Raw genomic sequence first — 27,129 nt, forward strand, 5'->3', positions numbered from 1 at the left:
TTTTAATACAAAATTCCTGAAGTTTTAGATCCTTTCTCATTGAGAATTTATTTTTACAGAAAAGGAGTTTTTTAAAGGTCTTATTTTTAATCATTTAAAATTATTGTAAAAAGTTGTTTTTGAATAATTTCTTATCCTAATTTGGATCTGAAATAGAATGAATACCATTTTTTTGAATTTCCAAGACCATTCCACATTTGGTTTCACATTTAGTGAATTTAGTCATAATATTCCCAAACCCAGTAGGATACAGTTTCTATGGTTACCAGACCCTTTGTAGAATGACAAAGATTGGAATTCTGATTCTCATGAGTCAAATTTTGGCCTTTGACTCTGGTCCCTTTTCATACCCCTTGCTAAGCTTGAGCTGTTGCTTGCTTGAAGGCTTGTCAGCTACCAGGTTCCTATGGTAACAGGAATGGAAATTTGAAAGAAGAAAGAGAATGGGAGCACAAAGGCTTGGTTGATTTGAATTTGAACAAAGAATAGAAGGTTCCATGTACTGCACCTTTGTTGTAGAAACCAGAAATTTAATTTTAGAAAGTTACTTTTCAGTTTGTAAACTTCGTATACCTTGGTCTTGATTTAGTGAACAAAAATATTACTATTTAAGGAGGTACTCAGTAGGAATCTTTAAAAAATTAATCAGCTAAATTGTTTTTCTATTTGATAGAACTTTAATAGTATTTCTTATATATTCTCGGCTTTACAGTATTCAGGCTACCTCATTTAATTTTGATTTTGCTGAGTTTAAAATTGTTAGTCAATGCAATTTGCTCATTTGAAAAATATTAATATTTTTGTTTTTGTATAACTGCTTTATTGAGGTACAGTATATATACACAACTTCACCTAAAGTGTTCATTGTTCTGACAAATTATATACCCATGAAACCAATCAACACAGTCAAGATATAGAACATTTCTGTTACCTCAAAAGCTTTCTTGTGTGCCTTTGTAGTCTACCCCCATCGTTACACCCTGCTCCAAGCAACTAGTGATCTGTTTTCTGTCACTGTGGATTAGTTTTCATTTACTAGAGTTTTATATAATCATATGGTACCTATTTTTTTTTTTTTTTTTTGGTCTGGTTTCCTTTACCCAGCATAATGACTTTGATATTCATCCATGTTTTGTTTTTCTTTTTAATCACATCATTCCAGTTGACTTTTACTTGTTGAGAACAGGGAATTCAGGGTTCCTTACACCCACCTTATAGGATTGCTATTGCTCTGTTAACTTGCAGTGCTTCCTTAATCCCTTTTTAAAGCTTTTGCTGGGTTCTGTATGCTAACTGTTGAATATACTATTATTTATATGTTCTTAAGACAATTTTACAGAGGAGAAAATTGAAGTTTAGGGAGGTTATGTAGAACATTAAGTTCAAGGGCTCTAGACAGGAATGTCAGGGTCTTGACTCTTGGGTCTCTTTGTAGCTCTGTGATCTTGGGCAAGTTACTTGATTTCTGTGTCTCATTTTCTTCATATATATTATAAAATGTGATTACTAATAGTACCTACCTTATGGGATTATTGAGAGGATTAAATGAGATAATGTGTGTAAGACACTTAGAACACTGCCTGTCCCTTTAGTGTTAGTAATTAACTAGCTGAGATACTCAGCACAGGATACTTAATAGCTAATAAATGGCAAAAGCATGAAGTTTTAGCTTTAGGCTCATTGCAGGCAGCACAAAATAGCCACTCAAATCAATGGAGGTTTAACTAACATAGTAACACAGCGATATTGGATTGGTTGGTATGGATTGGTTGGTATTTTATATATTGCTAAGTACCAAGCAAGTTTTGAGACCTAAGACATACATTAAAAGGCATACATGTGCATGTATGTACATATATCATTAGCATGTGGATATGTTTTTAATTTTTAATTTTATAGTAATTTACAAAACAGTACAGAGAAATTCTTTGTACCTTACCTAGCCTGCTCCACCCCTACCTGCTACCCCCCCCCCCCCCGTCTTAGTATCTTATATAACTAGCATACAGCATCAAAACTAGGCAATTAACATTGGTACTATAGACATTATTTACAGGCCTTATCATATTTCATCAGTTTTTACATGTACTCAGTTTTGTGTGTGTATATGCACTTGTCCATCTGTGTGTAGTCTTTGCAACTTTTTAAAATGTTTATTTTTTTAATGTTTGTTTATTTTTGAGAAAGACAGGCAGAGCGTGAGCAAGGGAGGGGCAGAGAGAAAGGGAGACACAGAATCCCAAGCAAGCTCCAGGCTCCAAACTGTCAGTACAGAGCCTGACTCCGGGTCTGAACTCAACAAGCCTGAGATCATGACCTGAGCTGAAGTTGGACGCTTGACCGACTGAGCCACCCAGGTGCCCCTGCAATTTAAAAAAAAAAGCTCTGTGCCTAACATGGGGCTTGAACTCAGGATCAAGAGTTGCATGCTTCACCAAATGAGCCAGCCAGGCACCCCTAGTCTTTGTAATTATATATAGATATAAATACACAGATATAGATATATTTCTCTTAAATATATATAAAATATATAAAAATTATATATAAAATATATACCATTAAAGAACTGTTTTATCACCACCAAAGAAGTCCCTCGTGCTTATTTTCTCTCTCCTCCCTTTTTCCAATCCTAAGCAACCACTACTTTGTTCTCTATAATTTTGTCATTTCAAGAATGTTGTATAAATGGAATCATATAGTACGTAATCTTTTGAGATTGGTTTTATTTCACTTAGCATAATACCGTTTGGGATCCATACTGGTTATTCCAGGTATCAGTAGTCATTATTTTTAATTTCAGAATACTTTGTTTTATAGATATACCACAATTTGTTTAATCAACCACCCATTGAAGGACATTTCAGTTTCCAGTTCTTTGCTATTACAAATAACGTTGCTATGAACATTGGTGTATAGGTTTTTGTGTAGACATACATTTTTATTTTGGGGGACAAATGCCCAGGAGTGTAATTGCTGGATCATGTGATAAGCATATATTTGGATTTTTAAGAAACTGCTGAACTATTTTCCATAGTGGTTGTACCATTTTACATTCTCACCAACAGGGGCACCTGGGTGGCTCAGTTGGTTAAGCGTCTGACTTCGGCTCAGGTCATGATCTCACGATTCGTGGGTTCAAGACCTGCATTGGGCTCTGTGCTGACAGCTTAGAGCCTGAAGCCTGCTTCTGATTCTGTGTCTCCCTCTCTCTCTGCCCCTCCCCTGCTCATGCTCTGTCTCTCTCTGTCTCTCAAAAATAAATAAATGTAAAAATTTTTTTTACATTCTCACCAGCAGTGTATGAGAGATTTACTTTGTCTGCATTCTTACTATCATTTGGTATTATCACAGTTTTTTATTTCAGTTTTTCTAATATATATATAGTATATATGTATATAGTGATACCTCATGTGATTTTAATTTACATTTCCCTTGTGGCTAGTGATAGTGAACATCTTTTCGTGTGCTCATTTGCCATTCATGTATCCTTTTTGGTTAAATATCTATTTATGTCTTTTGTTCATTTTGCAATGGTTTCTTTTGAGTTTTCAGAATGCCATATATATTCTGGATGCAAATCCATTATTGGATGTATGGTGTGCAAATAGTTTATCCTAGTCTGTAGCATGTCCTTATATCCTTTTAACAAGGTCCTGAAGAGAACAAAAGTTGTAAATGTTAAAATTAAGTCCAATTTACCAATTTTTTTTCCTTTATGGATTGTCCTTTTGGTATAATTTCTAAGAACTTTTCACCTAACTCTTGGTCCAGAAGATTCTTCTTTCTTCTTTCTTCTTCTTTCTTCTTCTTTCTTCTTCTTTCTTATTTGTTTTGTACATTTAAATCCATGATCACTTTTGAGTTAATCTGTATAAAGTATGGTTCATTTTCTTGTCTATTAATGTCCTCTGGTTCCAGCACAATTTATTGAAAAAACTATCCTTTCACCATTGAATTGCTCTTGCTCTTTTCTCAAAAATCAGTTGTCCATTCTTAGGTTTAATTCTGGGTTCTCTTTATGTTCTGTTGATCTTTTGTATCTGTCTCTCCACTGATTGTCCACATTGTCTCCACTGATTCTCCACATTGTCTTGATTACTGTTAACAATATAGTAAGTCTTAAAATTGGATAGCATGATTCTTTCCACTTTTTTTTCAAAACCTATTGTTTTTCCCATATAATTTTAAATTTTTTTTTTCAACATTTATTTATTTTTGGGACAGAGAGAGACAGAGCATGAACGGGGGAGGGGCAGAGAGAGAGGGAGACACAGAATCGGAAACAGGCTCCAGGCTCTGAGCCATCAGCCCAGAGCCTGACGCGGGGCTCGAACTCACGGACCGTGAGATCGTGACCTGGCTGAAGTCGGACGCTCAACCGACTGCGCCACCCAGGCGCCCCTCCCATATAATTTTAGAATAAGTTCCTTTTTATCTACTAACAGTCATGCTGAGTTTTGATAAAAATTTCGTTAAATCTGGAAATCTTTTGGGGGAGAATTGGCATCTTTAATGTTGAATCTTCAAACCATGAACAGTGTTGTTATGGGTTGAATTGAGTCCCCCTAAAACATATGATGAAGTTCTAACTCCAGTACCTCAGAATGTGACCTTTTTTGGAAGTAGGATCATTACAAGTGTAATTAGTTAAAATGGGGTCATACTGGAGTAGGAAGGGGCCCTAATTCAGTTATGACTGGTATCCTTAGAAAAGGGAAATTTGGACACAGACACACATGGAGGGATGATGTGAAGAGGCACAGGGGGAAAGCAATGTGAAGATCAGATTTATGCTATCACAATCTGAGGATACCAAAAGCTAGGAGAGAGGCCTGGAGCAGATCCTTCTCTAGCATCTGCAGAGCAAACATGGAAACATGGTTCTGTCGACATCTTGATTCAGACTTCTAGCTTTTAGATATATGAGACAGTGAATTTCTGTTGTTTAAGCCATTCAGCTTATGGTACTTTGTTACAGTAGCCCTAGCAAACTAACACAAGTATATATCTGTCTTTTTTTTTATATTCCTTGATTTATTTTTATCAGAGTTTTATGGTTTTTTGCATACAAGTCCTTTACATGTTTTGTTGAATTTCTACGCAGGTGTTTTTTCTTTCTTTCTTTTTCTTTTTCTCTTTCTTTCTTTCTTTTGTGGTTATAAGTGTATTGTTTTAGTTTTTCATGTGCTCTTTATATATGGAATGCAAATCTATATAGAAATAGTTGGGGTTTTTGTATGTTTTTCTTGTGTCCTGCAACCTTACTGAACTCACTAGTTCAAAGAGGTGTTGTTTGTAAATGCCTTGGGATTTTCTACGTAGACAATAATGTCACCTGCAAATAGGAACAGTTTTCTTTTTCCAGTTTCTCCTTTTCTTGCTTTATTGTATTGGCAGGGTTTCCAGTCCCATGTTGAATAAGAGTGGTAAGAATAGGCATCCTTCCCTTATTTCCAATCTTAGGAGTAAGAATCCATGTTTCACCATTAATTATGATAGCTGCAGGGTGTTTGTAGATGTTCTTTATCAAGATGAGGAAATTATCTTCTATTTCTAGTTTGTTGAAAACTTAAAATCATGAGTGCTTTTTCTTTTTCTTTTTTTAACATTTTATTTATTTTTGAGAGAGTGTAAGCAGGGGAGGGACAGTGAGAGGGAGACAGAGAATCTGAAGCAGGCTCTGTGCTGACAGTAGTGAGCCCGATGTGGGGCTTGCACTCATGAAATGTGAGATCATGACCCGAGCTGAAGTTGGACACTCAACCAACTGAGTCACCCAGGTGCCCCTCATGAGTGCTTTTTCTGCATCATTTGGTATGATAATGCGATTTTTCTCTTAGCCTGGTAATTTGGGATTACATTAATTGGTTTTTGAATATTGAGCCAGCCTTGAATTTCTGGAGGAAACTCTACTAGGTTGTGGTATATAATGCTTTTAATATATTTTTGGATTTGCTTTGCTACTGTTTTTTAAGGATTTTTACATTTATGTTCATGAGAGATACTGGTCTGTAGTTTCTTCTTTTGTGCTATCTTTGTTTGGTTTTAATATTAAACACCCCTTGTTTCATAGAATTAATTGAGATGTGTTCCCTTCTCTGCTGTTTTCTTGAAGAGATTATGTAGAATTGGTGTTACTATTTCTTTAAATGTTAGATTTTAGCTATGAAACCATCTGGCCTGGACATTTCTTTTCTGGAGGTTTTTAACCACAAATTCAAATTCTTTAGTACTTAACAGGACTATTCAGATTATCAGCTTCATCTTGAGTGAGTTTTGGTAGTCTGACTTTGAAGAATTGGTCTACTTCATGTAAGGCGTCTAGTTTATGTGCACAGAGTTGTTTGTAATATTCCCTTATTGCCTTTTATTTTTATTTATTTTTATTTTTTATTTATTTAAAAAATTTTTTTTCCTTACATTTATTTATTTTTGAAGGACAGAGTGAGACAGAACACAATTGGGGGAGGGGCAGAGAGAGAAGGAGACACAGAATCTGAAGCAGGCTCCAGGCTCCGAGCAAGTGTTCAGCACAGAGCCTTACGTGGGGCTCAAACCCACAACCATGAGATCATGACCTGAGCCGAAGTTGGTCACTTAACCGACTGAGCCACCCAGGTGCCCGCACCCCCCCCCCCCCCCCCCCGCCCAACTGCCTTTTTAATGCCTGTGGAGCCTCAGTGACATCTTCTTTTTCAGTCTTAGTATTGGTAATTTGTGTTTTTCCTTTTTATTTAATAGCCTTGCTAGGGGCACCTGGGTGGTTCAGTTGGTTAAAAGCATCCAACTCTTGATTTCTGCTCAGGTCATGATCTCATGGTTTGTGAGAGTTCAAGACCCGCGTTGGGCTCCATGCTGTCAATGCAGAGCCTTCTCAGGATTGTCTCTCTCTCTCCCCCTCTCCCTCCCTTTCCCTCCCTCCCTCCCTCCCATACACACACACACACACACTGTCTCCCTCTCTCTCTGTCTCTCTCTCTCTCTGTCTCTCTCTCAAAATAAATAAACTTAAATAATCTTGCCAGAAGCTAATCAATTTTATTGGTAATTTCAAAGAACCAGCTCTTATTTGAGTGATTTTTCTCTATTTTACTGTTTCCAGTTTTATTGATTTTTTCTTTTTTTTTTTAATTTTTTAATGTTTGTTTTTGAGAGAGAGAGAGCATGCGTGCACACGCATGAGCTGGGGAGGGGCAGAGAGAGAGGGAGACATAGAATCCGAAGCAGGCTTCAGGCTCTGAGCTGTCAGCACAGAGCCCGATGCAGGGCTTGAACTCCTGGACCACGCACGAAATGATGACCTGAGCTGAAGTCAGATGCGTAACTGACTGATCACCCAGGTGCCCCAATTTTTCTTCTTTATTCCTTCTCTTTGCTTGTTTTTGCTTTATTTTGCTCTCTAGGGCTATTACAAATAATGTTCTGTAAAAATTCATATACAAGTTTTCCCTTGAGCATCATTTTTTAATTCTTTTGGGTATATACCTAGGAGTAAAATTGCTGGGTCATATGGTAATCTATGTTTAACTTCTTAAGGAATCACCAAATTGTTTTCCATAGTGGTCGCATCATTTTGCATTCCCACAGCAACACATGGGGGTTCTGATTTCTCCATATCCTTGTCAGCATTTGTTATTTATTCATTCATTTATTTGTTTGTTTATAGATTACAGCTATCTTGGTGTAATATAGTATCTCATTGTCATTTTGATTTACGTTTCCCTAATGACATTGAACATTTTTTCATGTTTATTGGCCATTGCATTAACTTCTTTAAACAAATGTCTCTTCAAGTTCTTTGCCCATTCAAAAAATTAGGTTGTCTTTTGGTTGAGTTGTGGGGTTCTTTATGTATTCTGGTTACTAGACTCTTATCAGATATATGTCTTATAAATATTTTTTTTCCATTTTGTGAGTTGTCTGTGTACTCTACTGAAAATGTTCTGAAATATATGAAAGCATTCTGTTTAGATGAAGTCTGATATATCTGGTTTTTTTTCTTTTGTGCTTGTGCTTTTGTTGTCAGATCTAAGAAACCATTGCCAAATCCAAGGTCATGAAGGTTTACCTCTATTTTCTTTTACAAGTTTTGAGTTAATTTTTGTATGTGGTATAACACAGGGTCCCCAGCTTTATTCTTTTGCATGTTTAGACTTCTGCCAATACCAGAGTGTTTTGATTACTATAGCTTTATGTTAAGTTTTGAAATTGGAAAGTATGAGTACACCAACTTTGTTCTTTTTTCCAATGTTGTTTTGATCTGTTCAGACTCTGTTGCAATTCCATAGGAATTTTAGGATCAACTTTTCCATTTTTGCAAAAAAAAAAAAAAAATGCCATTTTAAGGGTTTAAATTGAATCTCTGGATCACTTTAAGGACTATTGCCATCTTAACAACATTGTCCTAGAGGACAATCCTATATTCCTGAATATAGGATGTCTATTTGTTAGGTTGTCTTCAGTTTTTTTCAGTAACACGTCGTAGTTTTCTGTCTTGCACCACATTGGTTAACTTTATTCCTGAATATAGGATGCTGTACTTTTGATGGTCTTAAACTGAAGTTTTTTCTTAATTTCTATTGTTTTTTTTTTTTAATTTCATTTTTAGTATATTCCTGAAAGGTAGAAACATAGCTTTTATCTTTATTGACTTTGTATCCAGTGTTCCTAGTAAATTCATTTATTCTAATGGTTTATAGATTATTTTGGATTTTCTTTGTGACAGGTTTTTATTAGTCTGGTTCTATTAGAAGACAGACACTCTTGGGGCATCTGGCTGGCTCAGTTGGTTAAGCGTTCAACTTTGGCTCAGATCATGATCTTGTATTTCATGAGTTCGAGCCCCACGTCGGGCTCTGTGCTGACAGCTCAGAGCCTGGAGCCTGCTTCAAATTCTGTGTCTCCCTCTCTTCCCCTCTGGCACTCATCCTCCCCCCCCCCCCCCACCTCTCTCTCTCTCTCTCAAAAATATACATTAAAAAAAAAAAAGTTAAAAAAAAAAGGCAGACACACTCAATGATTTAAATAAGAGAAGTATAATAAAAATAAGCCATTATAGGAGAGTATTTATAAAATATAGAGAGAGCTCAGTAGGGCTCTCTAGGGCAGAGGGACAATCTTGGAAGGGACTTCCAAACACCAAGGCTCAGACCTTAATTGTAGATGATGTAGTTGCAACTCAGTGGATGGCAGAGACGTTCACTGGGTTGCCTGGGCCAGAGCTGGTCCATGGTTGCTGGGCAAGCAAGAAGCAGTGTTAGCTGGTGGTTGAGTAGATAGAGGGAGTCAAGGCACTGCCACAGGTAGGAGGCCTCAAGCATTCAGTGTCCATATTGGAAGGGCTGCAGGAAGGGTGTCACTAGGCTATGTCGTGATTGTGAGGCTACTTACTAAGAGACCTTTCTGGGCACATGGCTGGAACACAGCACCATAGATTTCTTTACATTTGCACTGCTGCCTGACTGCGCAGCAGCCACAACCAACAAGGAAGCCCCCTTTGTCCTGCAGTGTTCCTCTAACACTCTTTATTGAGAAAGTTTAAACACATGCTTACTGTAAAGGAGAAGTGGTGACATAAATCCCATCTATTATCATAGAGCATTGATATTGAAGAGTGAATGTGGAACAGAGATAAAAGTTTGGTAACTAGAACACAAGTCCTCTATGAATAATGATAGTTTCTTTCTGATCCATATACTTTAATTTTTATATTTCTTGCTTTCTAATTCTTTTACCTTTTATTCCTATGTTTTTACTGCCTTGGTGAGGACTTTCAATACAGTGTTAAATAAGATAGTGGTAACAGTTATTTTTGTCTCATCTTTGATCTCAGGAAGCCTTCAATAATTTACCAACAAGTATGAGGTTTTCTGTGGTTTGATGTATATACTTGACATAAGATTTGAGGAAATTTCTTAGTCTCTTAAGAGTTCATAATAAATGGATGTTGAATTTCATCTAATACTTTTACTACAGCTATTTAATGGATCGTGTGATTACCCCCCTTTTTCTTTTTTTTTTTTTAATTTTTTTTAACGTTTATTTATTTTTGAGACAGAGAGCATGAATGGGAAGGGTCAGAGAGAGGGAGACACAGAATCTGAAACAGGCTCCAGTCTCTGAGCTGTCCGCACAGAGCCTGATGCGGGGCTCGAACTCACGGACCGCGAGATCATGACCTGAGCCGAAGTCGGCCACTTAACCGACTGAGCCACCCAGGCGCCCCTACCCCCCCTTTTTCAATTAATGACATTAATTATATTAACTGGGGAAAAAGTGCATTTAGTGTGGTATATTGATTTTTTTTATATATTATGGATTAATTTACTGATACTGGGATATGATTTTTACATCTATGGTCATGAAGAATAATTTTCCTTCTTAGGTAGTCCCGTTGGGTTTTGTTATAAAAATTACTCTGGTTTCATAAGATGAATTGGGAAAGGTTCCTTTTTTTCCTTTTTTAGAGTTTGTGTATGATTACTGCAACTTCTTGCTTTGATGTTTGATACATTTTTCTAGTGAATTCATCATAACTTAGAGGTTTCTTTGGGGGGGGGCATTGCTAATAATGGATTAAATTTCTTTGTAGATAGAAGACTGGATTTTCTTTGAGTTTTGGTAAATTTTAATTTTTTCCCAAGGCATTTGTTCATTTCATCTAACATATCAAATTTATTATTTATGATATCTACATTATTTTTCTAGTAATGTTCTCTCCTCCATTTCTGATATTGGTAATTTGAGATTTTGGGTTTTTTTTTTTTTCCCTCCTTTTTCTTTTCCTAATTATTGTCTGTCTGCTATATTCTCTAAGTTTGGCCACTCTTTTTCTAGCTTCTGGAGATGGTGCTAATATCATTGCTTGTTTTCAGGCTTTCTTAGTTTCTTATATGTGTATATCGGCTTGTAAATTTCTTCTCAGTACAGCTTTTGCTGTTATTTTATTGTTTTTATTTACTTCTCTATATAATCTATATAATTGTACAATTTAAATTTCAATTATGATTCCTTTTGTTGATTATGAGTTATTTACAAGCTTGTTGTCTGCTATTTCAAACAGTGGGTTTGGGCTTTTTCTGTAACTTTTTTCTACCTTAATTACATTTTAGTCATAGAACCTTCTATGAATGATTTTAGTTCTCTGTTTTGTTGTGGCATGATTTTTAGGATCTAGAATATGGTCAATTTTGATAGATTCCATGTGTGTGTTAAATAGGATCCAGTCATTGTTGGGCATCATGATTATAAATATGTAGATCAAATTTGTAGTTGGCTTGTTTAGATTTTCTGTATTCTTACAGAATTTTTGCCTCACTCTTCTGTCACTTACTGAAAGAAGTGTATCAGTCTTTCGCTCAGAGTGTGGGTTTGTACATTTTCCCTTTTGTCTATTTCTGATTAAAATATTTTGAAGCTATGTTAAGTGGTGCATATATGTTTAGATTTGCTTTTTAGGATCAGTGAATTGATTCTTTGTCTTATGAAATGCTCTTTATCTCTGGGAACACTTGTCATAAAATCTACTCTTTCTTTTGGCTAATTCTTCCATTACCATTTACCTTTCTTTTACTTATTTAAAAAAAAATTTTTAAATTTATTTTTAAGAGGCAGAGAGAGACAGAGTGTGAGTGAGGGAGGGGCAGAGAGAGAGGGAGACACAGAATTCGAAGCAGGCTCCAGGCTCTGAGCTGATAGCACAGGGCTCGATACGGGGCCCAAACTCACAAACTGTGAGATCATGACACCTGAGCTGAAGTTGGACACTCAACTGACTGAGCCACCCAGGAGCCCCTTTTTCTTTTATTTTTAAGCCATTTGCTTATATTGAAAAATGTCTTTTGTTAACAGCATAGTTGGGGTTTTTTTTTCCTGTTTTTGTTTTTACCTAGTCCAAAACTCTTAGTCTTTTACTTAGAGTTTTTAGTCCATGTATATTTAAAGTAATTACTAATATACTTGGGTTAATATTTACTATCTTACTATTTGATTTCAATATGTCCAGACTGTTTTGTGTTTCTTTCCAGTTTTGCCGCCTTTTGTGTTACTCTGTTTGCCTCTCTTTTACCATGTTGTGCATTTTTTTATTGCTTATCATAGAAATTGATATGTACCCATGACTTATATAATATTCTAATAAAAATCATTGTTTAAACCACTACCCCATTAGTGTTCCTCTGGCCTCCCATCTTTTCCATTTGATTATTATATATTAATATACCTGTGGGTTGTATGTATTTTAAGGCATTATTTTGTTATTGGTACAAGGAGTATTCATTTATATTTTCCCACATATTCACCCCTTTTGTTTCTTTTAAGTACTTCTGGAGTTTTCATCTTTGATCGTTTTCCTTCTGTCTAAAGAACTGTTGAGTATTCCTTGTAGTGCAGGTTTGCTGGTGACCTATTTTCTCCCATTTTTGTCTGTCTGAAAATGTCTTTACTTTGCCTTCATTTATGAAGGATATTTTTGCTGGCTATAGAATTATGGGTTTGCAGTTCTATTTTCTTAGCTCTTTAAGTTCTGTTGATTTATGGTTTTCCAAAGCAAGCTCTGAATGTTAACTGTTCGTCTGTTAAAAGTAAGTTGTCTTTTTTAACACTGGCTGCTTTTTAGATATTTTTCTTCTGTTTTCAACAATTGAGATAACATTTGCCTAGGTGTGATTTTCTTGTATTTATCCTTGGGGTTTGTAAAAGTTTTTGAATCTGTAGGTTGTTGTCTTCAATTAGTTTTAGAAAATTCTCAGTCATCATCTTTTTGTATATTGCCTCTGCACATTCTCTCTCTCCCCTCCTTCTGAGGTTCCAGGTATGCATATCTTAGACTTTTCCATGTTTTACATGTCTCTTATTTTATGTATTTTTTCAGTATTTTTTTGGTCTGTGTGCTTCTGTTTGAATATTTCCTATTGTCTTGTGTTCCATTTTGCCAATTCTGTCTTCTGATCTAATGAGTTCTTCAGATTGTATATTTCAGTTATAGAATTTCCATTTGATTCCTTTTATAATAGATTTTAGTTTCTGATAAAATACATTTTTGTTTTCCTGAATATATTTGATGTAATTATATACAGTCTTGTGTATTAAGATCAATAGCTGGGTCACCAAATCAATGTAATTTTTTTTCTGGGTTTTAATCGTATGGTCCTGTTTTTGTTTTGTTTTGTTTTTTAATGTTTATTTTTGAGAGAGAAAGAGCGCATGAGCTGGGAAGGGGCAGAGAGAGAGGGAGACAGAATCTGAAGCAGGCTCCAGGCTCCTAGCTGTCAGCACAGAGCCCGATGCAGGGCTCAAACTCACTAACCATAAGATCATGACCTGAGCCTAAGTTGGCTGTTCAACCGACTGAGCCACCCAAGTGCCCAATGTGGTCCTGTTTTTTAGAAATGCCTAGTAATTTTTTATTGAGTGTTAGATATTACAAAATATTGGTGAGGTTCCAGATGATGTCATATAGCTCCAGAGGAGGTTCACCCTTTCTTCTGATAAGCAGATAAATGGGAGATCACCTTACTTCCATCAGGAAGTGAGCTGAGTTGAGGCTGGGTTACAGTTTTGGCAGGTCTCTGCCTCCCTCTAATTTGCTCCTGCAACTCGAGTATAGCCATTCAGAGGCTGAGTCTGGTATGTTCAGTTCCCCTGGCAGAACTTGAACTCTAATCCAGCATGTAAAACTGCCAAAATCTCCACTCTGCTTTTCAGAGGTTTTCTGCTTAGCTTCTTAGTGTCCTTCCTTATGCAGTTCAGAATTCTCAAATTTCTTGAAGGGAAAATTGGCTCTGTGTCAGACTCTATCCTTGGCACTTGCCCTTCTCACCTGTGTGTTATTCCTTTTGTTTTGAATTTTGTTTGTAGCCTTGTAAGACCACCACAGTTCTGCTGGTTTCTCCGTTTTCTAGCACCAGCCCAGTCAAAGCCTGATTCACGGCCTCTTGCCTTATGCCCAATTTCAACAAATACCTACTTGGAAAAGTGGCTGCATTTATCAGGCCACCTCTCCATGTTTCCCTGCTCTCTGTATTCTTGGTTCTTTTAGTTCTTTTACTTCAGCAGTTCTTCAGTAGCTTTAAATAGGTGTTTTTAAACTTTTTTTCTGTATTTTAAAATTGTTTTTGATGGAAACATTGGTATAACATAAACTATTCCTTCATTCATGGAAGTGATGGCCATATACAGTTTATTGTTATTTGTTGGTTACCACATTCATTATACAGTTAACTTTGACATCAGTTTTCTGAAGTGACTCTTGGTTTTCTGACTGCATTGTGTATGGCGGACCTTTGGAAAATATTATATATCAATGTAGAAATTGATTCGTACTCAGTAGAAAGGCTTAGTGGTGAAAATATGTGTTACCAGATCAAAATCAGCAATGACTCTGAAATTATTGTATAAATAAGTGGGAAATGTATTTGATAGTCAAAAACCCAGGTGCACATTTATTGGGATATTTTATCTATTCTTGTGGTTATAATTATTTTAACATGGTTTTATGTTTGCGCCGCTATTTTTTCCTTTTGTTTCCTTAATATCAGCTTACAGTGTTATTTCTGCTTACATTATGTGATACCAGAGTTCAAAGAACTCTCTATAAAATTTTTAATGTAACAAGACCAAGAAAATATGGACAAATGTGAGAGATTCTTCCCTCTCCCTTACGCTCAAAATAACTACTGCTATGTATAACTACTTCTCTTCCTCCACCCCCTCTCCCTTTCCTCTTTTAACTTTTGTCTGCTCTCTGTTGATACTTGTTAGTTGAAGAAAATGTAGAAATTGAAATACATGAAAAGAAGAAAATCAAAATTTCTTAAAATCCTGTCGCCAAGCAGTAATCACTTTTTTGAGCATTTGGCATATCTTTCATGAATTTTTATTTTCATATGTAAAATGGATCATAATGTGATTCTGAGCCCTGCCTCTTCATTAATATCACCTTTAAGAATCAAAATTTAGATTCTGAGATATAACTCAGTCTTAACCAATTCAGACTCTTCAGGGATATAGCTAAGAGGATTTTGTTTAGAAAAACAAAATCTTTTTTTCAGAAAATTTTAGTAACCTCCAGACATTTTTAAAATGGAAAAAAAAAAAGAATCTTGTAATATTTTATATAGTAAACTTTAACTTGTATACAACTCCTTCTTTAATTATTCAATTTTAACTTTTTCCTAGCCATTCCACCCAATGGTGAATCTGGATTGTTCTCGGGATTTTCGGCCATTTCTTTGTGCACTCTATGCTCCTATTTGTATGGAATATGGACGTGTCACACTTCCCTGTCGTAGGCTGTGTCAACGGGCTTACAGTGAGTGTTCGGAGCTCATGGAGATGTTTGGTGTTCCTTGGCCTGAAGATATGGAATGCAGTAGGTGCGAAAATCAGATTTTCATAGATCATTACTTATGGTATGCTGCAGTATGTTAAAATTACCTATTTTCTAGTTCATCAGTTTTTTAAAACTTTTGAAATGTAGCATATATTAGTTTTAATTTTGAACAGAGGTTTCATGACCTCTGAACTGTTCATTTCCTTAGGGACTTGGAATCACTAAATGAAAAAGGTAGAAAAGAAAAAACAGAATTTCTGTGAAGAAATTTTTAAAAGAATGAAGAAAAACAAGACAATTTTTTTCCTCAAAAAATTTCTGGTTATACAAGTATGAGTAATGCAGTTAGAAAATATGGAGAAGAAAATAATCATTCGTTACCTCACCATTAAATGTCTTTAATGATGATTTAATGAAAGTTAAGTATCCATATGATTTAAGTGTGTTAATGACTAAAGAAGTTCTGTCAACTCTGCTTTTCTGTCATGTATTAGCAAACCAGAATCAGAAAATGTCAGATACTTTTCAGATCACTTCCAAATATAGATCGTAAGTATTTTCTAAAGATTCGAAGATGTTTACTAGACAGTCTTACAGATTTATATGAGAGTAATAACGTGTACAGTAATACTGTATTTCTTATATGATAATGTACCTTTCTGTATTGTGAAGTATTTCGAGGATAAAGAATAGTAAGATAAATGGGTATGTACCTATTGTTGTCTAACTTTATCCAGTCTTAACATTTTGTGATACTTGCCTCAGTCACTTTTTTTTTTTTTCCCCTCAAATAAAACAATACAGATAGAGTTGAAAGTTCCTTTCTTGGTACCTATCTTGATTTCATTCCTTTCTTTCCTCCTCAGAGATGAGGTAATAATGATTGTGTTGTTAATCATTCCTATATTTGTTTTTATACTCTTGCTACATATACACATATCTATAAACAACATTAATTTTTTTTATATGTGTATATAGTTGTATCTGTAGGTTTGGTTCATTCCTTTTAATTGCTACATAATGGTATTAATATTCTAGGGTAATTTGGCCATTTCCTGTTGATGGTCACTTAAGTTATTTCTGGGTGTTTTCTGTTATCAATAATGCTGCAGTGAACATTCTCTTTTCCTTCATGTTTAAAATTAATTTTGTTTACCATCTAACAATGGCCCTTGGAGGTAGGTTAATAGCAGGACTTGTTACTCTCATTTGGCATTTGAAAAACTTAAGAAATAAAACATATTAGTTTCTCCTAGTCAGTTCACGGACATTTTGCTTTCTTGTATTTGTTTATTCTGTTTCCCACATGTTTAACCTGTTTTTTTATCTAGCCCCATGTAACCATTCATCCACCTTCTCCCCAAGAATGTGGTAGTGTTTATAGTTCCTCTTTTAGAAGTCTGTTAATTTCTTGGTGTTTATAACAGCTATGAATTGCTTGGGCAAGAACCCTATTTTGTTTCTTGTAATTAACTCCCACTGTTTAGTAGTCTTTTATATTAACAGTTTGTATACAAGTATAGACATCTCATTATTATCTTTATTTCTTTGTTTTGTTGGGATTAAATCTATTTTATGTCCTCACTGTTGTCTGGGATTGACTATGACTAACTCTGAAACCTTAAAGTCTGGCGCGGTGGTCTTTCATAACAACCTTTCATTCTTTTTTTTTTTTTTTTTTTTTTTTTTAAATTTTTTTTACTGTTTATTTTTGAGACAGAGGCAGAGCATGAGCGAGGGAGGGACAGAAAGAGAGGGAGACACAGAATCCGAAACAGGCTCCAGGCTCTGAGCTGTCAGCACAAAGCCAGATGCGGGGCTCAAATTCCTCAACCACGAGATCATGACCTGAGCTGAAGTTGGACGCTCAACCGACTGAGCCACCCAGCGCCCCTAACAACCTTTCATTCTTCTGCATTGCTCAAATCCTTGTTCCTGCTGTTCTTGAACTTAATTGACACTCCCAGACTTTGGATTTTTATTTCCCCTTCCTCATATCCCTCTTCCTAATCTAATTTATTTCCTTACTTAGCTTAAGCTTTGTGCCCCATCACTTGTAATAACATTCTTGCTAGCAATTTCAATTCATTCCTTCTACTAAACTTGTTCAGATCCCCAGCTGGATCCATTGAATCAATTTCTTTTTTTTTTTTTTTAATTTTTTTTTTCAATGTTTATTTATTTTTGGGACAGAGAGAGACAGAGCATGAACGGGGGAGGGGCAGAGAGAGAGGGAGACACAGAATCGGAAACAGGCTCCAGGCTCTGAGCCATCAGCCCAGAGCCCGACGCGGGGCTCGAACTCCCGGACCGCGAGATCGTGACCTGGCTGAAGTCGGACGCTCAACCGACTGCGCCACCCAGGCGCCCCCCCATTGAATCAATTTCTAATAGATTAATTATGCCATATATTTAATGATGCCAACCATAGCCGTTCTATTTACTGTTTGTCTTTGGTAAATTTCCAGTTTGATCAACAGAATAATTTGTTTATTGCTCTCAGCATCTCTGCCAAATCTATATCTCTTGCTTCAAACCCATATTTTGCCTTTATTCTATATTCCCCTCAACCTCAGCTTGCCCTCTTTTCATGAAAATCATGTAGGCCTTCATGTATGAACTATTGTGGTCGGCTACTTCTCAGACCAGTTATTCTCAATTTTTTTTTTTTTTTTGGATCCTGTTCCTCTTTCTATACCTGAAATATTGGTGCTTCACAGAGTTCTGTACCTTTCATTTTTATTCTATGTGCTTTCCCTGGATGATCTCATCTCACTCATTTTAACTCTTACTCATCTGCTAATGACTCCTACACCTAAATCTTAGACTTGACTCTTCTGCTGAGTTCCAAATCTGCGTATCTAGCATCCATTTTGGAAATTCTAACCTGCATTTGTCTTAAATTCCTCAGTTTCAACAGACCTAAAATTGATTTATTCCTTTGCTCGTTTTTTAATTCTCTATAAGTTATCTTCTGTTTCTCCTTCATTGACTTTAGCTTCTGCATCCAATCAGTTACAAACTTGCTTTTATCTAACCAGTTTCATGTCTGTCTCATTCCCACTGCCTTATCTGTCTTTGTTTTGTTATTTTTTAAAGATTTTGTTATTTTTTTTTTTCAACGTTTATTGATTTGTGGGACAGAAAGAGACAGAGCATGAACGGGGGAGGGGCAGAGAGAGAGGGAGACACAGAATCGGAACAGGCTCCAGGCTCTGAGCCATCAGCCCAGAGCCCGACGCGGGGCTCGAACTCACGGACCGCGAGATCGTGACCTGGCTGAAGTCGGACGCTTAACCGACTGCGCCACCCAGGCGCCCCAAGATTTTGTTATTTTTAAGTAATCTCTACACCCAGTGTGGGTCTTGAACTTTTAACCCCAAGATCAAGAGTTGCATGTTCTACCGACTGAGCCAGCCAGGTGCCCCTACCTTATCTGGTTTTCATTCTGGCTCAGCTAGTATCTCTGCTCCCATTTTTGCCCAAGTCTGTCTTCCACACTGCTCCTAGTCATATTTCTAATTACTTGGGTTAGGTCTATATGTATATATTTCTTCAACAGTCATTAACTCAACAAATGTTAATTGGATGTGTCCCCTGTGCTAGGCACTAGTCTAGATGCTGAAGATGAGTAGTGAACAAAATATAGTCTTGGTTCTTACAGAACTAAAATTCTAGTAGTTACGGTAGTAGTAGAGATAATAAATAGATGATGTCAGAAATAGTTTCTTTATACAGTGTTACTTATTGATGGCTATGTTAGACTATTGTAATAAAGAGTACTGTTTGGGGGACCTGGCTGGCTCAGTCAGAAGAGCATGGGACTCTTGATCTCAGGAGTCATGAGTCTGAGCCCCATGTTGTGTATAGCGGTTACTAAAAAGATAATAAACTTTAAAAAAGTACTGTTTTTGAAGTCAAAACAAAATTAAGTATAAAACCATGTAGTTTAAAAAAATTTTTTTTAAGTTTTTACTTAGTTTTTTGAGAGAGAGAAACAGAGTGTCAGTGGGCGGTTGGGGAGAGGCAGAGAGAGAAGGAGACACAGAATCCAAAGCAGGCTTCAAGCTCCGAGCTGTCAACACGGAGCCTGACGTGGGGCTCAAACCCATGAACCATGAGATCATAACCTGAGCCGAAGTCGGACGCTCAACTGATTGAGCCACCTAGGCACCCCAAACCATATCCTTTTTTGATCAACAATGGAAAATCTAGTTGTATGACCCATAAACAAGATATCAACATTTACTTTATTCCTACTTAATGTGATTGTACTCTAAGGATATAAGAATGAATAAGGTCATGAGTACTAAATTTGGAAATCCAAATTGTTTGGTATCCATAGATTTCCCAGTAAGTGAAAATGGTTCTCATCTTGTTTTGTTTTTTTTTTAGGTTCCCAGATTGTGATGAGCCATATCCTCGACTTGTGGATCTGAATTTAGCTGGTGATCCTACTGAAGGAGCTCCAGTGGCAGTGCAGAGGGACTATGGTTTTTGGTGTCCTCGAGAATTGAAAATTGATCCTGATCTTGGTTATTCTTTTTTACACGTGCGTGATTGTTCACCTCCTTGTCCAAATATGTACTTTAGGAGAGAAGAACTTTCGTTTGCTCGATACTTCATAGGATTGATTTCAATCATTTGCCTCTCTGCCACGTTGTTTACTTTTTTAACTTTTTTGATTGATGTCACAAGATTCCGTTATCCTGAAAGACCTATTATATTTTATGCAGTCTGCTACATGATGGTATCATTAATTTTCTTCATTGGGTTTTTGCTTGAGGACCGAGTAGCCTGCAATGCATCTAGCCCTTCACAGTATAAGGCTTCCACAGTGACACAAGGATCTCATAATAAAGCCTGTACCATGCTTTTTATGGTACTCTATTTTTTTACTATGGCTGGCAGTGTTTGGTGGGTAATTCTTACCATCACATGGTTCTTGGCAGCTGTGCCAAAGTGGGGTAGTGAAGCTATTGAGAAGAAAGCATTGCTATTTCATGCCAGTGCATGGGGCATCCCCGGAACTCTAACTATCATCCTTTTAGCGATGAATAAAATTGAAGGTGACAATATCAGTGGCGTGTGTTTTGTTGGCCTCTACGATGTTGATGCATTGAGATATTTTGTTCTTGCTCCCCTCTGCCTGTATGTGGTAGTTGGAGTTTCTCTCCTCTTAGCTGGCATTATATCCTTAAACAGAGTTCGAATTGAAATTCCATTAGAAAAGGAGAACCAAGATAAATTGGTGAAGTTTATGATCCGGATTGGTGTTTTCAGCATTCTCTATCTCGTACCACTCTTGGTTGTAATTGGATGCTACTTTTATGAGCAAGCTTACCGTGGCATCTGGGAAACAACATGGATACAAGAACGCTGCAGAGAATATCACATTCCATGTCCATATCAGGTAAGGGAAACCTTGTTCTAAATTTCAGAATGTGTAATAGTGGAAAGAAGGCATATTACTATGAAGATCTAATCTTAGCTAGTTTTTTTATTTTAAACAAAACTGTTTATGAATTTCAACCTGTACGTTACAATTTTAAAGTGAAGATAATGAACAAATACATGTAGAAAGAATGTAATGCACGTGTTTCCATAAACATCTTCTTTTTAAAAGATGACTTTTACAAGTCTAAGCTATGGGCTTTTAAGCAGTTTACTTCTGTTCTCACAAAATAGTTTGCTTGTTGATTGTTTAGAAGTCTACAGGTTTGAGAGCAAGAAGCACTTTACCAACTGATAAAAAGGCACTGTCTTTTGTGAAAATTTTACTGATGGTCGGAAGAGGAATTGTTTTAACAGTTTTGAAAAAATAATAGAATGCACTTGTATGAACTAGTTCATCCCTTAATTGGTCTTAGTTTTTCTTTTTTGCATGGTGAATATTTTATGATTTACCTTTGAATTTAAACAGATCAGATAATCATAGTCATGAAATCATAGAATTTTAGGTCTAGAAAGAATTTGAGATAATTTATTTGTTTCCTTTATAATTTAGAGTTCTTAAACATCTGTCTCATTCGAGGCTTAGAAATGTTCGATGACTTGCTTCTTATATTCAAACTGAGATTTCATTGCTAAGGGAGGAATGAAGCAAGGAAAGTAGTCCAGAATAGTTGATGCTAAGTTACGTCTCTATCTTAAAACCTTCTCTAGAGCCTGTGCCCCTAGCTATCATCCTCCCTTCAAAACAAGTTTTCTTGAAACAGCAGTCTCCATTGCTGTCTCCTTCATCGTGTTTCAGGTTTGCTGTTAAAAGTGCACCAGCCACCCTTTCATCTCCCCTGATCTTTATGTTTTAATTACTTTTATTAAAGTACTTAGGTATTATAGATAATTTTTGTTTACTTGTCTCTTTCCCCTGCTAGACAGTGAACTCTTTGAAAGCAAGAACTTTTTTCATATTTTTATATTTATTTTTATTTTAGTGTTTGTTTATTTTTGATAGAGACAGAGTGTGAGCAGGGGAGGGGCAGAGAAAGAGGGAGACACAGAATCTGAAGCAGCTCCAGGCTCTGAGCTGTCAGCACAGAGCCCAATGCGGGGCTCAAACTCACGAACCACGGGATCATGGCCTGAGCTGAAGTTGGAAGCTTAACAGACTGAGCCACCCAGGCGCCCCTTTATTTGCATAATTTCTGAATTCATATTCTGTAGGTTAGTAGATGATAACATTGAGAATGTGGCTATAGATGGAGAAAAGACATTTTCAAGAACTGGTAACAGTGGTACTGGGGACAAAGTGTGATTAGCACTTAATGCTTGTAAATATTTAATGACTGAGAATGCCAATTCCCTTTCTTTTATTTTGCGGTATAAACAGTCCTATACAAAATATTTTTATTATTGTATAAATATTAGCTCTGGGCTTTTAAAAAAAAACAACTCCTACTGAGAGACCAAAAAAAAAAAAATAATAATAATAATTGAAATTGAATTTCTTGGCAGAATGACTTACTGAAAACTCTTAATATTAGTTTTCAGACCTGAAGCCAAGTAATGGAATTTTGCCTTTAATGAGAGAGAGAGATGGTAGAATTACATCATATATGCTTCTCTATATAACTTATTTAGGATTCTAAATATATGTTATCTTAGGACTATTAAAGAATAATATTTGACTATGAAATGATGATCTAAAAAATACCAAACCTGAAACATGTAAATTGATAAATTAGAGTAGTTGGGATGCCACTGTTTTCAAGACATTCCTAGAATTCTTTCAGTATCTTTTTTAATTTTTTTTATTTTCTAATATATATATATTTTTAACATTTATTCATTTTTGAGAGACAGAATGCAAGCAGCGGTGGGGCAGAGAAAGAGATGGAAACACAGAATCCAAAGCAGGCTCCAGGCTCAGAGCTGTCACAAAGCCCGACTTGGGGCTTAAACTCACAAACGGTGAGTTCATGACCTGAGTCAAAGTTGGATACTTAACCAGCTGAGCCACACAGGCACCCCTATGAGCATCTTTTTTTTTTTTTTTTTTTAACGTTTATTTATTTTTGAGAGAGAGAGAGAGCAAGCGGGGGAGGGGCAGAGTGACGGGGAGACAATCTGAAGCGGGCTTCAGGTTCTGAGCTGTCAGTACAGAGCCTGACGTGGGACTCAAACCCATGAACCATGAGATCATGACCTGAACTGAAGTCAGACGCTTAACCAACTGAGCCACCCAGGCAGGCACCCCTGTCAACATCTCTTTTTTTAATATTTATTTATTTATTTATTTTGAGAGAGAGCCAGCACGAGCGGGGGGAGGGGCAGAGAGAAAGGGAGAGAGAGAATCCCAAGCAGGCTTGCCATGCTTGTCAGTGCTGAGCCCAGCGTGGAGCTCAAACTCACAAACGACGAGATCACGACCTGAGCCAGAATCGAGTCAGACACTTAATGACTGAGCCACCCATGCACCCCTCAGCATCTTTATAATCAGTTTGAGCTACACAGAAATATGTGTGTGTGTATGCATCTTTTTATGGTCATGGGTTAAAAAGTGTTTTTCATTTCCAGCATATAGAAATAACATTGGAAATGAATACTGAAAAGAATAGAGAATGACTTAACAACAATAACATAGTTATTAAGCTGTAAACCCTAGAACATGAATCCCAGCTTCATATCTTACTTTCATTATTTACTAGCTTTATAACCTTAGGCCAACTTCACCTCTCTCTGCTTTAGTTCCTCATCTGTAAAATGAATAATAGACTGTAATAGTAGTAAAATAGTAATAGATAGATAATATTAGGTAGAAATATAAGTAGAATCTATCCCCTGAGGTTGTTCTTAGGAGTAGAGAAGCACACACACTTAGAAGAGTGCCTGCTACATAATAAGTGCGTGGATGTTAGCTCTCATTTTCTTCACCTATTATTGTTCCTACTGTTACTTACACGCATTTGTGTGTATATATACATATATGAATATGGGCTTCTTAAAACCATCCAGTACCAAGCTTTACCAAATGATGTATTTGCTTCACGCTTTGTTTATTTAAAATTTTTAAGTAAGCTCAACACCCAATGCGGGGCTTGAATCACGACCCCGAGATCAAGAGTCACACACTCTACTGACTGAGCCAGCCAGGTGCCCCTTGCTTCAGACTTTTGAAAGAAATCTTTACAGATTTGTCTGAAGCTCCCTATGTACCCTTCCCCAGGCCTCCTCACCTCTTATTCCCTACCCAGAGGTAACTGTCATCCTGAACTTGAGTATGCCATTCCATGAAAGTCTATACAACTGCCAATATGTATGAGCTATAGTAAAACTTTGTTTTACATAATATGTAATACAATGATACTATACTACACATATTTCTGTAACTTGGTTTTTTAACTTTTAACATTTAGTTTTTGAGATGTATTTATAATAATGCCATAGCTCTAGTTTATTTTTTAAAATGTGTTTCCTTTTAAGGAAGTTTATATTGTAAAATGTTTTAAATATATAGACATATAGTAAGTAATATAATGGATGTTCAAGCATCCATCTCTGCTGAACTCTTTTTTTTGAATTCTAATCATGTAGATTCTTTTAAATATTCTTTGTAGAATTGTTGTCTGCAAAGGACAGATTTGTCTCTTGCTTGCTTTCTGGTTCTTACATTTTAAGATTTTTGCATCTATACTCATAAGTAAAATAGTTTGTGATAATTTTTACTTTTCTTGTATTGTCCAGTTCTGAGTGTCAAGGTTATAACAACTTCATAAAGAGAGGTGTTTTTTTTTTCCTTTAATTCTCTGAAATAATTTTTACAGCAAATAGGGGCTATCTGCTCTTTGAAAGAGTTGGTATAGCCTCCTGTTAAAAACTGTCCTAATATTTTTAAAGTAAGAAGAGAGAAGTTGTGGAAGACACTAGGTTTTTAAATTACTATTTCAGTTTCTCAAATAGTAATAGTTGTATTTCTCCTTTTTAAATAAAATTATTTTTAATGTTTTTTTTTATTTTTGAGAGAGAGAGAGAAACAGAGTGCAAGCAGGGGAGGGGCAGAGAGAGAGGGAGACACAGAATCTGAAACAGGCTCCAGGCTCTGAGCTGTCATCCCAGAGCCCAGTGTAGGGCTCAAACTCATGAACTGCAAGATCACCACCTGAGCTGAAGTCAGACACTTAACTGACTGATCTACCCAGGTGCCCCATAGCTTTATTTCTTCTTAGGGCATTTTGTTAATTTATATACTTTTTTGAATATTATTTTATCTAACTTTTTAAATACACTGGTATAAAGTTATTCATGTATGTTTTGTTTTGTGAATTGTTACCATTTATTTGTTTGTAATGTATGTTCTCTTTATTCTACCTTGATCGGTCTTGTTAGAGGATTATCTTTTTAATTCAGTTATTTCTGTGTTAATTTTCTTACTAATGCTTTTCTTAGAATTACTTTGTTTTTCTATATTCTTAAAAGCTTAACTCATACATTTTCAATATTTTCCAATTGTTTAAGTGCATTTAATAGTCATTTTAGGCTCTTCTGGGTGGCTCAGTTAAGTATCCAACTCTGGTTTTGGCTCAGGTCATGATCTTGTGGTTTTGTGAGTTTGATCCCTGCATCAGGCTCTGCACTGGCAGCATGGAACCTGTTTGAGATTCTCTCTCTCTCTCTCTCTCTCTCTCTCTCTCTCTCCCTCTCTGCCCCTCCCCCACTTGTACTCTGTTTCAAAATAAATAAACTTAAAAAAATTACCATAGTCATTTTAAATTTAACCAAAAAACTATTATTAACCATGTTGGTCACTCATTTTGTTTCTCATACTTGGCTCCAAGCATATTTGTGATTTTTTTCTTTTTTTCTTTTTGACAACCTTTTATTAATTCAAGTTACGGACTCTCTGGCCTCTTTTTCTTCATTGAAAATTTCCTAAATCTGATGGAAGGGGTGTATTTCACACTAACACCTCATGGATTAATAATTCTCAAGTACATACATTGTTTTTTTAATTTCCTGCAGTATGTATTTTTCCCCCCAGAGTTAGTATTAACCTTTGTCTTCACATTTACAGTTGCACCAAAAACCATAAGATAGCTAGGAATAAACCTTACCAAAGAGGTAAAAGATTTGTTTACTGAAAACTACAGAAAGCTTATGAAAGAAATTGAAAGCACAAAGAAATGGAAAAACAGTCCATGCTTATGGATTGGAAGAATAAATATTATTAAAATGTCTGTACTATCCAGAGTAATCTACATATTCAGTGCAATCCCCATCAAAATAACATCAGCATTCTTTACAGAGCTAGAACAAACAATTCTAAAATTTGTGTGGAACCAGAAAAGATCCCAAATAGCAAAGGTAATGTTGAAAAAGAAAAAGCTGGAGGTATCACAATTCCAAACTTCAAACTATTACAAAGCTGTAATCATCAAGACAGTATGGTACTGGCACAAAAACAAGACACTCAGATCAATGGAACAGAATAGAGACCCCAGAAATGGACCCATAAATGTATGGCCAAGTAATCTTCAACAAAGCAGGAAAGAATACCTAGTGGAAAAAAGACTTTCTTCAGCAAATGGTGTTGGGAAAACTGGACAGTAAGATGCAGAAGAATGAACCTGGTCCACTTTCTTACCATACACAAATATAAATTTAAAATGGATCAAAGACCTAAATGTAAGACAGGAAACCATTAAAATCGTACAGGACAAAACCAAAAACAACCTCTTTGACCTTGGCAGTAGCAACTTCTTACTAGGCATGTCTCCAGAGGCGAGGGAAACAAAAGCAAGAAAGAACTTCTGAGACCTCATTGGGATACTAAAATCTTCTGCACAGAGAAGGAAACAAACAATAAAACGAAAAGGCAACCAACAGAATGGGAAAAGGTATTTTCAAATGACGTATCGGATAATGAGTTAGTATCCAAAATCTATAAAGAACTTCTCAAACTCAACACCCAAAAAATAAATAATCCAGTGAAGAAATGGGTGGAAGAGATTTACAGATACTTTTCCAAAGAAGACATCCAGATGGCTAACAGACACATGAAAAGATGCTCAGCATCACTCAGCATCAGGGAAATACAAATCAAAACCACAATGAGATACTACCTCACACCTATCAGAATGGCTAAAATTAACAACTCAGGAAACAAACTTTGGCAAGGATGTGGATAAAGGGGAACCCTTTTGCACTGTTGGTGGGAATGCAAACTGGTGCAGCCACTCTGGAAAACAGAATGGAGGTTCCTCAAAAGGTTGAAAATAGAGGCACCTGGGTGGCTTATTTGGTTGAGTGTCAGACTTCAGGTCCCGATCTTGCAGTTCATGGGTTCAAGCCCCACGTTG

At 36.2% G+C, this 27,129-nt stretch overlaps 1 protein-coding gene across 3 annotated transcripts in view; it reads left to right on the forward strand.

The window, feature by feature from the left end:
* FZD3 (frizzled class receptor 3) overlaps positions 1-27,129 on the forward strand; it is a 95,666-nt gene that overhangs the window by 21,135 nt on the left and 47,402 nt on the right. For 2 of the 3 annotated variants that reach the window (XM_025921803.2, XM_086703779.1), the window contains 2 exons: positions 15,178-15,374; positions 19,727-20,744. In XM_025921803.2, coding sequence (XP_025777588.1) covers positions 15,178-15,374; positions 19,727-20,744 — 1,215 coding nt within the window. Of the gene's footprint in view, positions 1-238; positions 493-15,177; positions 15,375-19,726; positions 20,745-27,129 lie in introns of those variants that run through there. The other variant, XM_086703780.1, reaches the window with a different exon arrangement.

Source organism: Puma concolor, chromosome B1 (assembly GCF_028749965.1).
Source record: "Puma concolor isolate L17-30 chromosome B1, mPumCon1.1.hap2, whole genome shotgun sequence".
In the NCBI taxonomy this organism is placed as follows: Eukaryota; Metazoa; Chordata; class Mammalia; order Carnivora; family Felidae; genus Puma; species Puma concolor.